An 18,617-nucleotide genomic window follows, 5' to 3' on the forward strand; every position below is an offset into this window, starting at 1 on the left:
AGTGGAGTCTGCCACTAGCACAGTCAGTGTAGTCAGCTCAGCTATCTCCATTGAGAACGTGTCTGTGCCTCGACCTAGGTTGGGCAAAACTAAACATGGCGGTGTTCGCCTTAGCAATCTCATTGGAATAAAGACCTCCTCCATTCCTGCCATTATTGAAAGAGATTGTGATAGCTCACATCTCAAAATAGGGCTACTTAATGTTAGATCCCTCACTTCCAAGGCAGTTATAGTCAATGAACTAATCACTGATCATAATCTTGATGTGATTGGCCTGACTGAAACATGGCTTAAGCCTGATGAATTTACTGTGCTTAAATGAGGCCTCACCTCCTGGTTACACTAGTGACCATATCCCCCGCGCATCCCGCAAAAGCGAAAGTGTTGCTAACATTTATGATAGCCGATTTACATTTACAAAAATAAATACTATGTTTTCGTCTTTTGAGCTGTAAATTTACGTGTTCCTTAAGGTTCCGTTTTAGGACCAGTATTGTTTTCACTATATATTTTACCTCTTGGGGATGTCATTCGAAAACATAATGTGAACTTTTACTGCTATGACACAAAGATGACACAAAGCTGTACATTTCAATGAAACATGGTGAAGCCTCAAAACTGCCCTCGCTAGAAGCCTGTGTTTCAGACATAAGGAAGTGGATGGCTGCAAACGTTCTACTTTTAAACTCGGACAAAACAGAGATGCTTGTTCTAGGTCCCAAGAAACAAAGAGATCTTCTGTTGAATCGGACAATTAATCTTGATGGTTGTACAGTCGTCTCAAATAAAACTGTGAAGGACCTTGGCGTTACTCTGGACCCTGATCTCTCTTTTGACGAACATATCAAGACTGTTTCAAGGACAGCTTTTTTCCATCTACGTAACATTGCAAAAATCTGAAAGTTTCTGTCCAAAAATTATTCTGAAGAATTAATCCAATGCTCAACTTTCCGGCTACCCGGATAAAGCACTAAATAAACTTCAGTGAGTGCTAAATACGGCTGCTAGAATCATGACTAGAACCAAAATATTTGATCATATTACTCCAGTGCTAGCCTCTCTACACTGGCTTCCTGTTAAGGCAAGGGCTGATTTCAAGGTTTTACTGCTAACCTACAAAGCATTACATGGGCTTGCTCCTACCTATCTTTCCGATTTGGTCCTGCCGTACATACCTACACGTACGCTACGGTCACAAGACACAGGCCTCCTAATTGTTCCTAGAATTTCTAAGCAAACAGCTGGAGGCAGGGCTTTCTCCTATTGAGCTACATTTTTATGGAATGGTCTGCCTATCCATATGAGAGACGCAGACTCAGTCTCAACCTTTAAGTCTTTACTGAAGACTCATCTCTTCAGTAGGTCATATGATTGAGTGTAGTCTGGCCCAGGAGTGTGAAGGTGAACGGAAAGGCTCTGGAGCAACGAACTAGCCTTGCTGTCTCTGCCTGGCCGGGTCCCCTCTCTCCACTGAGATTCTCTGCCTCTTACCCTCTTACAGGGGCTGAGTCACTGGCTTATTGGTGCTCTTCCATGCCGTCCCTAGGAGGGGTGCAACCCCTTGGGTTGTGCCGTTGCGGAGATCTTTGTGGGCTATACTCGGCCTTGTCTTAGGATGGTAAGTTGGTTGTTGAAGATATCACTCTAGTGGTGTGGGGGCTGTGCTTTGGCACAGTGGGTGGGGTTATATCCTGCCTGTTTGGCCCTAGTATCTTCGGATGGGGCCACAGTGTCTCCTGACCCCTCCTGTCTCAGCCTCCAGTATTTATGCTGCAGTAGTTTGTGTCGGGGGGCTAGGGTCAGTCTGTTATATCTGGAGTACTTCTCCTGTCTTATCCGGTGTCCTGTGTGAATTTAAGTATGCTCTCTCTAATTCTCTCTTTCTTTCTCTCTCTTGGAGGACCAGAGCCCTAGGAACATGCCTCAGGACTACCTGGCCTGATGACTCCTTGCTGTCCCCATTCCACCTAGCCGTGCTGCTGTTCCAGTTTCAACTGTTCTGCCTGCGGCTATAGAACCCTGACCTGTTCACCGGACGTGCTACCTGTCCCACCAGACCTGCTGTTTTCAACTCTCTAGAGACAGCAGGAGCGGTAGAGATACTCTTAATGATCAGCTATGAAAAGCCAACTGACATTTACTCCTGAGGTGCTGACTTGTTGCACCCTCGACAACTACTGTGATTATTATTATTTGACCATGCTGGTCATCTATGAACATTTGAACATCTTGGCCATGTTCTGTTATAATCTCCACCCGGCACGGCCAGAAGAGGACTGGCCACCCCTCAGAACCTGGTTCCTCTCTAGGTTTCTTCCTAGGTTTTGGCCTTTCTAGGGAGTTTTTCCTAGCCACCGTGCTTCTACACCTGCATTGCTTGCTGTTTGGGGTTTTAGGCTGGGTTTCTGTACAGCACTTTGAGATATCAGCTGATGTAAGAAGGGCTATATAAATACATTTGATTTGATCTCTCCTCCATCCAGGCCTTTTCTTCTCTTGACTTTATATTGCGATTGGCAACTTTCATAAATTAGGTGCATTATCGCCACTGACCTCGTTCCTCTTTCAGTCACCCACGTTGGTATAACCAATGAGGTGATTGGCATCTGCTTCTGGGTATCTGCTTCTATAAACCAATGAGATGGGAGAGGCAGGACTTGCAGCGCGATCTGCGTCACAAATAGAAATGACTTCTATTTTAGCCCTTTGCAACGCAGACGCTCGTTGGGACGCGCGAGCAGTGTGGGTGTAACAATTGAATAATATAGATTTCTATATGTATTTTTAGCATGCAACGCGAGCGGTGTAGTCAGCCTGTTAGGCTTTCCACTTTCCTTTTTTATATATTTATTTATTTAGCAAAGATGATAACACATAATCACTCCGGAGAGACACAAGCAAAAACTCAGGATATAAATGTTGCAGCAGCCTAGGCTCCACCTAAACATTAGAAATCTGACATGCTGTATGGGATGAAAATGAGACTATTTTTCAGTCTGATCAACTGTAGGCTACTAATAAGAGCAGCTGCATACAGCCTATGCACCCTGTCCATCTGGTCTGGGTAAACTAATTGGTAACGTTATGTATTTGTAGTCCATTTGTGTGTCAGGAGAAAATGTGATCAAATGTAGTTTAAAATGTGATCAAATGTAGTTTCAAAATTGGGCTGGCTAGGCTGCCTATACGTTTTTAATCCATAATGATTAACTGGAATGAATCAATCAATCAATCAACATAATAGTGATGACTGATGTGAGTAAATGTTTTGTAAGCACTACAGTTGCATAAGCCTGCATGATGCAAACAAGCATAAAGCAAGCTCAGCCCTGTGAGTTATATTGTCTATCAGTTGTTGTCTATGTGTCTGGGTAGAGGAAATCCCCTCCTAATCTAGTCTAAATATAATGTATATGAACAAATATAAGGTAGCTGCAGTTTGACAGGGTTTTCACCCCCCCAGGGCCAGGAGTTTTTATCAGGAGTTTAAAAAATCCATGTGACCTGATTAGGAAAAACTGGTTCCATTAAACCTTTTAACAACTGATTAATCACTGGCAAACCTTATAGGGTCCAGAGTTTTCCTTGTTAGGTTAACATATAAGGAAAAACTCCAGGCCCCAGGGGGTAAAAATTGCCCCACCGCTCTTGGACCTATGGTGCCACCAGTCTGCTTGCAGTTGTCAGTTATCGTCAGGTATGTGGATGATCAGGGCTTTATTCAGGAACATTTCTTGGGCTACTTTGATGTTTCAAGTGGGCGAGATGCGCAGTCTGTGGTTGACTTTATGAATTTTGAGATGTCTGAGTTTAACTTCATAGAGAAACTTGTTGTCCAAACCTACGATGGAGCAGCTGTAATGGAATGTATCTGCTATTTGTATTTACCGCTAAGTCCCCTCCTCTTCCCTGATTAAGAGGGGATGACTACTCCACTCCACGACCTTTGTCAACTCTCCTGACATGAACTGAAGCCACGTCTCATGTGCCCGCTGGCACATTGAATGTTTCCCCTCCAAGCACTGTGAGTACCCCTATACATTTTCTCTCATTCCTGTATGTAGAGTCAATCACATACACAATCACATTATTACACATCAATGATTTTACTCCTTGCTTGGACTAACTCATTCTTAGCTCTTTTGTCTAACTGCGTAGTGTGTTGTGTTATTGTTTTTTGTCTTCCCAGTCAAATCCTGTCCTGCACTGGTCAAGCCTCTGAACATCTCAACTCATGCCTCATTACCTCATTCAATCACTGCTGTGATCCCTTTCCCACACAGTGTAAGTAGCCCTCTCATTCCCATTCCCCATAATATTGTACCATAAATGTATTTATTAAATGTTTTAGGTTAAAATAATTAGTCTTTGACGAGTGTTGAAACACACTTTGTCATCTCTGTGCGTTACACGCCTATAAAGTTGGTCTCCCATCCTCCTCAATTTTTCAAGTCACCAGCCTCTACTGATTCGGTTGTGTCTAAACTTAAACTACCCATCTGTACTGTCAGGCACAACAGAGTATGGGCTATTATAGATTACAACAGTCTCTCTATAATAGCCCATACTGTGGTCTACCTTGTCAAAAAATATCCACCTTTCCAGTAGTAGTCTGGTCTTTACTACAAAACAACTTCAAACCATTTTGTGCGTCATCAGCTGTGTTCGAACCCCTTTCACGATTGGCCATTGATTGATTGGAAGGGGAATACAGACTTGTAAGAAGATTGGAGGCACAACTATTATACTACAGCAGCCATTGAAACAAATAATGGGCATTCAACAGCTTGTAAACAAATATGTCCTCTTAGCTTGACCCAAATGATATACAGTACATTACATACAGTACATTATTATTTTTTACTTCTTTATTATTCAAAATCTCAGATATTTATATGCAGTATGTCTGACTTAATTAGGCTGAAGATATGCCTTCACTTATGTTTAAAGGGATAGTTCACCCAAATGACAAAATAACACATTGGTTTCCTTACCCTGTAAGCAGTCTATGGTCAACGTATGACAGCAATCCATTCTAATGTTTTAGCATTTGTGGAACAAATCCCATTCAAGTTATGGTACTGATATTACCACTTTTTGCGCATCATGTTCAAATCATCCGAAAGTATCTCAAATGAATTGTGAAGCTCAACAAAGTAACTTATATTTGTTGAGCTTCACAATTCATTTTAGATACTTTCAGATGATGTGGACATGATGCGCAAAAAATGCTAATACTGGTACCATGACTTGAATGGGATTTGCCAGGGAAACTAAACCAAATAATGGATTGCTGTCATACCATAGACTGCTTACATGGTAAGGAAACCAATGTGTCATTTTGTAATTTGGATGAACTATCCCTTTAAGTAAGAAGTCTCTTTCATGGGGATGATCCTGTTTTAATGTAATATTTCATCTGAATGCTTTTTACTACAAATTTTATCTGAACTTTCTCCTGAATGTATTAGTCCAACATTTTTCTACAAGAAAAACATACAAAATAAACAATGACGTACTGTACATATTCACACGTTATCACACTGTCTCTCTTCCAGAGGGTGTCTTGTTCTGTACTTACGTCTGAGTTGAAGCGTAGTTGACAGATGTTACAGGAAATCACTTGTTTTTTCTTCAGAGGGATGGGGACCCCAAATGTGTGGTTTATTACAGCTTTCTGCACGGGATCCATCTGGAAGACAAGAAGACAGGAGTGCAACTGTTAAGTGTCGAACCGACACTGGAGAGATAGTGAGAGCGAGAGAGAGAGAGAGAGAGGGGGCGAAGAGAGTGAGAGACGGGAAAGATAGAGAGATATAGATAGCTCTCTTCCATCTAACTAACACATTAGCTGGTTTCCACAGACTAGCAGCACCTCAAGATCAGTGGAGAGTGAACACCTTGAAGGAGGACAGATGGTAGCCTGGTAGTGTTCACTACCCAGTGACGCTCATCTACAGAGAAAGGTGTTAAAGACAACCAGTGCCTTCGAAAAGTATTCAGACCCCTTGACTTTTTCCACATTTTGTTCATTACAGCCTTATTCTAAAATTGTTTAAATAAAAACAACTCCTCAGCAATCTACACACAATACCCCATAATAACAACAAATATTCGTATTTTTTTTTAGCAAATGTATTAAAAAAAACAACAGAAATACCTTTTTTATATAACTATTCAGAACCTTTGCTATGAGACTAGAAATTGACCTCAGGTGCATCTTGTTTCCATTGATCATCCTTGAGATGTTTCGACAACTTTATTGGAGTCCACCTGTGGTAAATTCAATTGGTTGGACATGATTTGGAAAGGCACACACCTGTCTATATAAGGTCCCACAGTTGACAGTGCATGTCAGAGCAAAAACCCAACCATGAGGTCGAAGGAGCTCCGAGACAGGATTGTGTCGAGGCACAGATCTGGGGAAGGGTACTAACAAATTTCTGCTGCATTGAAGGTCCCCAAGAACACAGTGGCCTCCATCATTCTTAAATGGAAGAAGTTTGGAAACACCAAGACTCTTCCTAGAGCTGGCCGCCCGACCAGACTGAGCAATCGTGGGAGAAGGGCCATGGTCAGGGAGGACTGAAATGGTCCTCCCACACAGACAGTGTGGTGAAGACGGTGCAACAGCGCCTATTCAACCTCAGGAGGCTGAATACATTTGTCTTTTCACCTAAAACCCTCACAAACATTTACAGGTGCACAATTGAGAGCATACTGTAGGGCTGTATCACCGCCTGGTACGGCAGGACACCTACAGTACCTGATGTCACAGGAAAGCCAAGAAAATCATCAAGAACAACAACCACCCAAGCCACTGCCTTTTCACCCCACTACCATCCAGAAGGCGAGGTCAGTACAGGTGCATCAAAGCTGGGACCGAGAAACAGAAAAACAGCTTCTATCTCAAGGCCATCAGACTGTTAAACAGCCATCACTAACATAGAGAGGCCTACATACAGACTTGAAGTCATTGGCCACTTTAATAAATGGATCACTAGTCACTTTAATAATGCCACTTTAAATTTTTTTACATATCTTGCATTACTCATCTCATTTGTACAGTATATACTGTATTTTATACCATCTATTGCATCTTGCCTATGCCGCTCTGTCATTGCTCATCCATATACGTATGTATATATTCTTATTCCATTCGTTTACTTAGATTTCTGTGTATTAGGTAGTTATTGTGGAATTGTTCGATTACATGTTAGATATTGCTGCACTGTCAGAACTAGAAGCACAAGCATTTCGCTACACTCGCAATAACATCTGCTAACAATGTGTATGTGACCAATAACATTTTATTTTATTTGACCAAGAACCTGATGGTCACTCTGGCAGGGCTCTAGAGTTCCTCTGTGGAGATGGGAGAAACTTCCAGAAGTACAACCATCTCTGCAGCACTCCACCAATCAGGCCTTTATGGTAGAGTGGCCAGATGGAAGCCAGTCCTCAGTAAAAGGCACATGACAGTCCGCTTGGAGTTTGCCAAAAGGCATCTAAAGGACTCTCATACCATGAGAAACAAGATTCGCTGGTCTGATGAAACCAAGATTGTACTCTTTGGCCTGAATGCCAAGCGTCACATCTGGAGGAAACCTGGCACCATCCCTACGGTGAAGCATGGTGGTGGCAGCATCAAGCTGTGTGGATGCTCAGGACTTCAGACTGGGGCGAAGGTTCACCTTCAACAGGACAACATCCCTAAGCACACAGTCAAGACAATGCAAGAGTGGCTTAGGGACAAATCTGAATGTCCTTGAGTGGCCCAGCCAGAGTCCGGACTTCAACATGATGTGCAAATATGCAAACATTTCTAAAAACCTGTTTTTGCTTCGTCATTATCGGGTATTGTGTGTAGCTTGATGAGGGGGAAAAAACTATTTGTGGAAAAAGTCAAGGGGTCTGAATACTTTCCAAATGCACTGTATTTGATGCTCTCTCCTACCTCTTGCTAGCTCACATAGAATATTATGAGATCTGGATTACGCAGAAGAGAGAACGGATACAAAAATCTGTCAAGATGCAAGTCGTTCTTGGCCAGAGAGTCAGTTATTCTACCATTCTATCTATGCCATTAGTTATTCTATCCAATTAGAGACATGAAAAGACATGAGCCAGGCAGGGGCTAAATCCATTATATAGTGGAAGAAACACAAAGTACCTAAAGAAGTTCCTGGAGTTCATGAAGGATTTCCAGTTTGGAGAGAGAGAGAGAGAGAGAGAGAGAGAGAGAGAGAGAGAGAGAGAGAGTGTTGCATGTGGGGTCTGAGCTATATGAACCCTGTTCTCTCTCCAGGGTCATAAATACACCTGCTTTTGATTCTTCTGAGTAGATCAAAGCTAATTGTTTGCCTGCTGTTTGCATGCCTGCTTGTATACCTTCCAGCTGTCCATTTTTTATGCATTCGCATATGCCTATATGAGCCCAAGCCCGATTAAATTTTTTTTTAAAGTATAATAATAATGATTGTGCCATTATACAATACATAGCCCAATAGCCTACTGCATATGTCAGAAAAAAAACATTTTTTTAAAATGATTTGAGATGTCTTTGGTACATAATTGGTCTAGCCGATACTCCAAAATTAAACAAATTCTAGTAATCGCCTTTCAATCAAACAATCAATCAATAAAATGTATTTATGAAGCACTTTTTACATCAGCCAGTGTCACAAAGTGCTGTATAGAAACCCAGCCTAAAACCCCAAACAGCAAGCAATGCAGAAGCCTTTGAGTGTGGACTGTATTATTATGCATACTGCATGGACTGGGACTGGTTACCTTATGCTATGCTTTCTATCCATGAGTCTGGGAGAGAACGTATAGGCCTAGGCGATGCTGTTGGTTCATTGATTGTGCAGGTCGCCTTACGGATTTAGCCTACAATTATAGTGAATTTGTATTTGATTTTGAATAGCCAAGTAATAGGGCATTTTTATATTTTCATAATTAATAGGCTGACACATTACCTTTACCTACAGCTTCACCTCTGTGAGTGCAATCTCCTCTCTCTCATTCATTCCTTTCTCGAGTTCGCAAAGATAGGGGCCAGTTTAATAAAATATGTTTGGTTGTGATTTTTTTTGTATTGATGTTCCCAAACAGATTTCACTTGGTTTCCCAAAGTAAGCACTGGATAGCTGCAGGAACAGGGTTGGAGAGCCATACAGAGTTTGGTGGAATATCACCTGTCGCACAGCGAGAGGCTGCATGCTCCTCAAAAAGTGGTTGATGCGTGAAGTAAAATAAGTGTTGTTATAAGCCCAGACATTTCTATATGCAATCCTGTGTGAAAGTAGAGTTTTGATGGTTGCCACTAAAAAGAGGAGGATCCCAGCTCTTACTATATTTATTGCTCAGCTGCTCAGGTATAAAACCGGAGTAGCCTAACAGGCATGATTTAAACTGCGGGAAAGTGGCCTGCATTAGCTATACGAGTGGATAAGGATGACATGTCTTTTTCCCTCGCCCCTGTTCCTACCCATTTGATAATGACCATTCTAAATCGAAAACAAATTTTACATATTAGTAAAGACAAGATTAAATTGAGAATACTCTGATTGGTGGAAATATGATCACTTCATGAGAGAACAGGGTGTGCAGCTTGAGGCAAGGAACAGAGCGCAAGATCTTTTGAGTAACTTTTTCAAATAGTCAATAGCCTATAGTCACATCATATATTTTTTGATTTTGGATAATTCACAACTAAATGAGTCATATAACTCTAAATCTAGTGTATAGGACATGTTTCAAATTATCACTTTTACGCTCAACACAGCCACTTCATATGCGCATTCGCCCCAGAAAAATATTACTTGTATTTTATTCAGCTAAGTTCAATTATATCATTCTTAAAACCATATAATTATAATATAAAATAATGGCACAGACTTATAAGCAAATCCTGTCTGCTAAATGAACTAGCCTACAGACCGCTGCTCCCAAGTGGCTAGCACTAAGGCACCTCGTCTTAGTGCTAGAAGCGTCACTACAGACACCCTGGTTTGAATCCACGGGCCATGATTGGGAGTCCCATAGGGCGGCGCTCAATTGGCCCAGCGTCATCCGGGTTTGGCCGGTGTAGGACTACATTGTAAATAAGAATTTGTTCTTAACTGACTTGCCTGGTTTAATTGTTTTAATGTACAGCATGGCATATAGCCAGATAACATTCAGTAGACCGACTCATATTGGGTTAATCTGAAATACATTTTCTTCATATCATAATGTTTCTTTAGACATGCCTAAAATAAATGATGGATTTATTGTGATGGTGTATGGATGTATTCTACTTTTTAAAATGTACTGTAGATGTTCCAAAGGCACACATCTGCGGCTTGTATGCGTGGAGGCCTGGAGATGCTAAACATGTTTGTGTTAATTAACGGGCAATTACAATGAGACCGGCAGTAATTTGCATGACAATAACGGTCTGACAAATTTGATGACCGCCACTGCTCTACTCACACCACAACACCATACCACACTACAAGAACACAACCCTAGAAAAGTGACTTTATCTATCATTCAGTGACTGATAATTACATTCCAGTGACAAGCAGGCAGAGAGAGCTGCAGGGTAAGGGCAGGCAGGCATGGCCAGAGCCAGGCTGTTCAGAATGGCTGTCACTGTCCAAGGAATTTCAATTACACCATGTTGTCATCCCTTGTTCACCACATCAACGCAAATAATAGGAAATCACTTCTGGTAAACAAATAGTTAACAAATAAACCTCACAACCATAGCTGCGGGAGAAATCTGAATAATTCTTTACAATTAATAAACAAACAAAAAAGCGGACCAATATAGCCATCTGTAGCACAGGCAATAAAAACACTGCATCTTCCTACAGCACGCAACCCCTCTCACTCTATCACTATACAGGTTCATTAAATAGAGCAGGTAAAACATACTATAGTGTAGAATAGATACAGTATGCTATCATAAATAATCATCAATTCAGCATGTCGATAAGGCACTCAGTGTGCCAGTGTCACAGGCCTAACTAAGACTGAGGATCAGACTTAGTGTGGGAAAGAAAATGCACTAATTCATTGTGGTTGACATGTCTCTTACCAAGTGCACCTTCTCTGATGAAGGTAATCACAGACTGAAAGCTTAGCAAATTAAAACAAAGAAATTGCATCTGATGAAATGTGCAGATACTTTTTCCGCTTGCTCTTTCAGTAGCCTAAATATTGTGTTTCATGGATTATATAATGAAAGCAGCTGCAGAGGTAAACAAAGACATCAATTCACCCTCTGTAGGTTTTGTATTCCTGAATACACTGAGTTTCGGACACCTGCAGAGCGGTTTGTTCTCAACAGGTTTATTGATTCAGAACACACAGTAGTAGAGTTACTACAGAACAGAACAGTGATCCTGCAACAATGAAGAAATCAGCCTGGATATGTTCCAACACCATACTCCTTCTCAATAAAAGGGTTACGATATGAAAATACATATCTTTTAACAACTGAACCCTAAAGGCTGCTGGCAGAACATTTATTTTATTCTAAATGTTTTATTTTTTGGAATCATTGAGAGAGATCTGTCCACCACTGTTAACCTCCATTCCTTACATTACCATTATGACTTGGAATGGCTTGGAATGTCCTGTAAGAGGTCTGTATGCTACAGCTGTCTTGTCAACTCCTTATGGTCATTGCCATGTTTAAGGAGTTGGCAAGATAGTACAAACAAATCTGGGATCAGTCTAATGCATGCAGCACTTGATACAGTTCCTGTATTTAAACAATGTTACAGAATTAGAATTGAACCTGTTTATCCCAATGGTGCTAATAACAGCCTGTCTGGATTGGGTTATAGAGCACATTTGATGTGTGTGTTCGCACGTGCGTGGGTTCGTGTCTGCGTGTATTTTTGTGTGGAGCCTCACTGTTCTTCACGCTGAGTTGATGGGCACAGACACTAATTATAAATAGACACCCGCTTGGTGACAAGACCAAAATAAACATGATTCTGCTTCACAAATGGCACCCTATTCCCTTGACAGTGCACTACTTTTGACCAGAACCCATAGGGCTTTGGTCAAAAGTAGTGCACTACATGGGGAATTGGGTGCCATTTGGGATAAAACCTTAGAGGGTGAATGCCTGGACAGGAAAAGCCGTTAGATTCTGTGCTGTAGTAGCCTGGTCCCAGATCTGTTTGTACTGTCTCACCAATGCCTATGTCATTGTGTTTGGTGTGTCAATGACCATAGGAGTTGGCAAGACAGCACAAACAGATCTGGGACCAGGCAATTACTGTAGCCCTTTCAAGAGGGAACCTCGGTTGTAGTAATCAGAGGCAGAATACGGAAAAGATGGTGCCAAAGGCAGAATACGGAAAAGATCCACAGTGAGACTATAGCTAAATTTTAATGTCATAGTCAGGCTTTGGAGCATAATGTTGTTTTGTTATCACTGTGGTTTTCTAGTGTCTTCCCATTGTTTCCAACCAGGCAAAACCTCAGCAGAACACTCAATAAACAAAACGCATTCTAAATCCTTCTGTTCTGTTCTGTTCTGTCACTTTGTATCGTATATTATTCATTACACTGGGAAATGTTGAAAACCTTTTTTCATCTACCCTGAGAGCTCATGCTTGTCAAATCACTTTTGTTTACACAGAATAGGCTACCGCCAACAGCACGTGTACTGTAAATAGCTTGGGCTGAATAGCTGTCTGTAAAAGGGAACAGAACTTGGCTACAGTAAAGCTAATGGCAAACAGGAGGATGAAAGAGGGTAGCGTCCTAAATGGCATGACATTGCCTATATAGTGCACTTCTTTTGACCAGAGCATTGTGGGCCCTGGTTAAAATGTAGTGCACTTTATAGGGAACAAGATGCCATTTGGGACACCATCAGTGTTATATTCTGAAATTCGTTTTTTATTCAAAATGTCTTGTAAAATAAATGTCCCTGGATTAACTTGTGGAAAATATTTCATGTTGGTGTCATCATTATAGTCACACTGTATAATCAACATCACTCCCACCAACATGAACTCATCAACTCAGTGCACTACCGCTTAATAGTCAACGACAGCAGTAGAGCCATTATGTCAGGTTTAGATGGGTCTGTCTCAGCTAGTGGAAGCACACTGGACTGTGCTGAGATAAACTGGAGCAAGACCTGGGTTCAAATACTATTCGAAATCTTTCAAATACTATTGTATGTTTACTCTAGCCTTGTCTGGTGGACAGGGTTGGGACGTTTCATATGTTTCTGTTGGTTCTATGGAATCAGCCAACCTCAATCAAGCACAGATACAGTATTTTAAATGATTTCGAGTAGTGTTCAAATCCAGGTCTGAGCTGGAGACCAGCGCTGTGAGGCAGAGTGTTCCTGACAGTTTGCCGTGACCACAGGCGAAGATCTCAGTAACTTTGCTAAAGAGTGTTGTCACATCGGTCCATGGCAGGTCTGGGAACACAGGCATTAGCTGGTGAGTCCTCTTGCCTGCCTCTCAGCCCCTCTCATCAGAACAGTGTTCTGTCTGACTCTGCAGGTTGGAGAAGACATATAAATAGAATGTAAATCGGGTTAAAAAAGGGTTCTTTGGCTGTCCCCATAGGAGAACCCTTTTTGATTTCTGGTAGAACTCTTTTTGGTTCCATGTAGAACCCTCTGGGGAAAGGGTTCAGCTGAAGAACCCTTTTAGGTTCTAAATAGCACCTTTTTTTCCTCTAACTCTCAGTCGATTTTTCAGGATATGTCATATTTCCACCTGCCACATCAACTGTCAAAGTGAGATGTATTTTTGACAAGATAAAAGAAAGAATCAATTTTTGTTCCACCTTTAATTTTTGGAGGAGTGAAATCGATGCCTTGACGGTGGACTGCAGTGCTTTCTCTCTCTCTCTCTCTCTCTCTCTCTCTCTCTCTCTCTCTCTCTCTCTCTCTCTCTCTCGCTCTCTCTCTCTCTCTTTCCTTCTTTCTCTCTCTCATTCTGTCTCACTCACACTTCTGTTGTGCATTTGCCATTAAGATTCTTAGCATTCAAACAAGAACACTGAAATCTAAGATCAATAAACTACAAGTACACAAGATGAAAGGACTAGCATCCAGGGGGTGCATCAATCTGCCTCACACTACAGAAACAGGAGATGGTCTCCTGTCCTATGGGACATTCTGGCTCGGGCAAGCATTACTTACAAGAGATGAAAGCAGCGTTTTCTTACCGTGTTAAAATTAGGGAAGAGTCCCACAGCAGAGGACGTGTCCACTTGGTGGAAGGGCATAAAGGGTTTCATATCCAGAGTGGACTGCATCATCAGAGACGGAGTCCGCACCAGCGCAGGCAGCGTGTTGCTATGGCATGAACTTCCTGTGGAGATGGAGAGATAGCGAGAGAAAGAAAGAGGGAAATGGAGAGAGATGAGACAGAGAGATGAATAGGGATATAGATGGAGAGAAACATGGAGAGAGAGAGGGACAGAGAAAAGAAAAGAGAGGGAGAGAAAGAGGGAGATGGAGAGAGAGAAATGGAGAGAGAGATGGAGACAGAGATATGAATAGGGAGATAGATGTAGAGAAATGTGGAGAGAGAGAGGAGAGAGAGAGGGACAGAGAAATGGAAAGAGAGAGGGAGAGAGAAAGAGAGTGTGGGTAAAGGGAAAAACAGAGAGAGAAACATTAACACATTTGAGGGTGGTGGGATGTACGGTTTCTATACATAGCATACATAAGAAGCTAACATGCAGAGAAAAAGAGCAGCACACACTGTGGCTGTGGGGAGCGCTGTGGCAGAGAATAGTGGAAAATAACTCATCATCTCTTAAATGAAGCAGAACAAACATCTCCACTGTCTCATAGGCTAGGCTAAGAAGTGGTGTGAATGTGACAAGAATATGAGCACCTATTTGAAGTTGGTGTGCATGTGTATGGACAAGGTATGGTGTGATGTGAGTCAGCCTGGCAGGTAGGCTGGAGGAATGGGGTAGTATGTTGGGGTAAAGGGATGGATCTAGGAGAATAATTATGAGTCTGGGACTGGGGAGATGATCTGGGGCATAGGATGGGAATGGGAATAGGGCTAGAGCAGCGAGCTCGAGCTGGGGCTTGCTTGGGATGGGGCTGGCTGGGGAAAGAGGTTGGGGCTGAGAGCACGGCTCTGTGAACTGCCTAATGCCTGCCTGCATTATCCTGGGCTCTGTGAGAGAGGATGCTGCAGATGTAAACCTGCAGGGGGTTTATTCAGAATTTACAACATCATTCCCAACTAAACTCTGCTGCTTACCTGATAAATCACACAGCAGGCTAGTTATATCCTGCTCCCCACAGAACTCAAAGTTAACCTCACAATGAACATAGAATAGAACCTATAATAACCTAGATTATTCTCCCGTAAAGGGGAATATAAGCTTTTATCATTACGACTTTCTGTCTGCCACTTATAATAATAGTATTATATACACACTGATACCCTCATCTGTAATACTGTCCAGACCATAAACAGATCATACCTGATGCAAGGCAGTTCATTGGTAACATAGTTAAATCTGCATATATCTACTTTATATATGTCAAAGTGAAATAAATGTTTTTTCTGGTTTACTTCAGACTTTCATACTGTATATATTATACTATATAAAAGCTTAATGGCCAAAGAAAGTTTATGGATCCCAGATCAAAATAAAGAATGATCTTAACTACAGTAGATAATCCACACAGAATTCAAAGTGCTCTTCTCTCCGTCTTCACTGCATATTATGCATGTTTGTTGGTGTGTGTGTGTTTGTGTGTATGTGTACAGGAGCTCATCTCAGGAGAGATTTAATAGCAGGCGAGAGGATGAGTAACAATATTTAATTCTCGGAAACCCACAAGCAGACATCTGAGTGCTGATACACACACGCAAGCACGCACACACGCACACAAAAGCGCTCATGCACACACACAGACAGACACACAGACAAATAGGTGCTAATATTATTTTCAGATATTCAAAAGCAACAATATTTTTCAAAATGAAGAACAAAATAAAGCTATTGCTTCAAATCTCCCTTCATGCTCCCGAGTGGCACAGTGGTCTAAGGCACTGCATCTCAGTGCAAGAGGTGTCACTACAGTCCCTGGTTCAAATGCAGGCTGTATCACATCCAACCGTGATTGGAAGTTCCATAGGGCGGCGCACAATTGGCCCAGCTTCGTTTGGCTGGGGTGGGGCGTCATTGTAAATAAGAATTTGTTCTTAACTGACTTGCCTAGTTAAATAAAGGTTCAATATAAAAAATACTTAATCATACAGTGTACAACGCCAAGAGAGTATAACATTTCTATCTATGGCATCTGTGTTAGTAGCTGACACAGCAGGGAAACTCTTCCAGCTAATTTCATAGAAATTAGATCATCCATCAAGAGACATTGTGATTTAATAAAGCTATGGAGGAGATCACTGTGATGAAACCAATGTTTAACATGGAGATAAAGATCTACTGAGGGTCTTGACTTTATACTGTACAGTATATAGAGATGTAATGTAATACTGCAATCTATACTGGAAAAGATAACCTGTCTTGTGATCATGTTGTCATAGAAGACAGATGGTTAGAACCTCTTGTGTAGATATTTCCAGTGTTTACAATAATTCAATTGTTTGGAATTTAGTTTGTATTTCGATTTAGTTTGAATTGAGTTTTTATGTGTCTGCTGTCAATGTGTCGGCTGTCAATTCATTATAACTGCATGAGCACGAGAACAGACATTTTACATTGGCAACCGACCCCCAACATTATGAAAGAAAAAACGTATAATATCATGTGTGATCATATCATCCCAAGACCAAGAAACCAATAAACATTAGCATCACACAATCAGTAACTCATGCTTTGGTCATGTGATGTAAAAGTAAATCATCTCAAACGGCGTGTCCAACTTCCTGCCAAAGGCTTCTCATTGTCAAAATGAAACCTCTTCAATACGGCCTTCTACGCTATGGCACACACACTTGTTATGTCCTTAAATCACTGATGACCACACATTCTCTAGTTGACTTCACTTGAATCCAACACCACAAAACATAAAAAAGATTGGGTAGAATACTATGTCTGATGCCATGAAACAGTAAAGGATGAAATCCCCTTTCCCAGGAAGAAACTATATAAACACGGTTGACTTTCAGTGTTAAAATTCATGGGTTTGTTTTATTACTATTTATTATTATTTATTGCATCAGTCTGATACCCATCTAAATGACTTAGCACAATGAAAATGTGTATCTTTGGAAGCGAAAACTGATTTTTTATCTGTGCTGCTTACTCAAACATGGTTATTTTGTTAACCTATAATAAAGACTATGATGAGAAACACATGCAAGACCTTTGAAACAGGCACCCCAGTTCATAGCAGTGATGTTTTTGGAGCTAACGTTTACAAAGCCGTACCAGCAACAACAAAGCAACAAAAGAACATGGCACTGTTCCAATAACACTTGTTGATTCTTTCTTATGAGAACAAACACAATTATGTCGTTATGAACATTTTATAGATCTGAAAACACAATGTAATAGATATACAGTGCTTTCGGAATGTATTCAGACCACTTGACTTTTTCCACATTTTGTTACGTTACAGCCTTATTCTAAAATTGATTAAATTGTATTTTCCCCTTCATCAATCTACACACAAAAATACGCGTGATCAAAATAATCTTGAAGCGTGGATTCCGATTGGTCAGACCAGCGATGAATGGTCCTTGTCACGGAAACATCCTGTTTGAGTTTCTGCCTATAGGAGGGGAGAAACAAAATGGAATTGTGGTCAGATTTGCCGAACGGAGGGCAGAGGAGGGCCTTGAATCCATCGCGTGTTACATCTGCTCCTGTCACGTCCTCTACTTCTCACCATGGACCTCCCTAACCTGCCACAACACCCCAGTGCTCTCTCTCTCTCTCTCTCTCTGTGCATGTTTGTGTGAGTGGAGAGAGGTGTGCTGGAGGCAGAGCAGATTCCCACCAGCTGCAACCTGTTCCATAATCAAGAACCCTACAAATACTCAGCTCTGTCACTTCCATGCTGCCAGATCGTAGCCTCTACTCAGTCAGTCTGCATTTCTAGCTGTTTGTTGCTGCATAGATTTTGTTATCCTGTTGTGCCTTTTTTCCCTAGCCGCACGCTGCTTTTTCTCTCTGCTACAGTCCCGTCTGCTCTCTGGTACCTGTCTCCAGTCGCCCGTCTCCTCAGTACAGCTTCGCTGCCCTGGATCCCCGCTCTACTGCTTCATTGGATTCCGCTCCAGACCTGCTTACCCGGTTCCTAATCTCTTTTCCCTCAAGTCTCAGTCCGGATTCCCTTCCCTACTACTCTCTGATTGAGAACCATATTAAGGTAGGTTGTTCACACTGTTTGTTTGTGGGTGATTGTTCCTGTGTCTGTGTCTGTTGCACCACACGGGACTGTTTCGTTTGTTCGTTTGTTTGGCTAGTCTTACCTGTTCGTGCGTTCTTCGTGTCTATGTAAGTTCTCAAGTTCAGGTCTGTCTACGTCGTTTTGTTGTTTTGTAATTTTCCAAGTGTTTTTCGTGTTCGTCTTGTCTTTAATAAATATTCATTATGGCATCAAACAACGCTGCGTTTTGGTCCGACCCTTACTC

General features: G+C 41.6%; 1 protein-coding gene across 3 annotated transcripts in view; it reads right to left on the reverse strand.

The window, feature by feature from the left end:
• LOC129821059 (zinc finger protein 385B-like) overlaps window positions 1-18,617 on the reverse strand; it is a 230,930-nt gene that overhangs the window by 39,439 nt on the left and 172,874 nt on the right. For all 3 annotated transcript variants that reach the window (XM_055878304.1, XM_055878307.1, XM_055878306.1), the window contains exons 3-4: window positions 14,206-14,351; window positions 5,582-5,692 (exon numbers count right to left, since the gene is read on the reverse strand). In XM_055878304.1, the coding sequence (XP_055734279.1) occupies window positions 5,582-5,692; window positions 14,206-14,351 (257 nt within the window). The remainder of the gene's footprint in view (window positions 1-5,581; window positions 5,693-14,205; window positions 14,352-18,617) is intronic.

This window comes from Salvelinus fontinalis, chromosome 23, assembly GCF_029448725.1.
Source record: "Salvelinus fontinalis isolate EN_2023a chromosome 23, ASM2944872v1, whole genome shotgun sequence".
In the NCBI taxonomy this organism is placed as follows: domain Eukaryota; kingdom Metazoa; phylum Chordata; class Actinopteri; order Salmoniformes; family Salmonidae; genus Salvelinus; species Salvelinus fontinalis.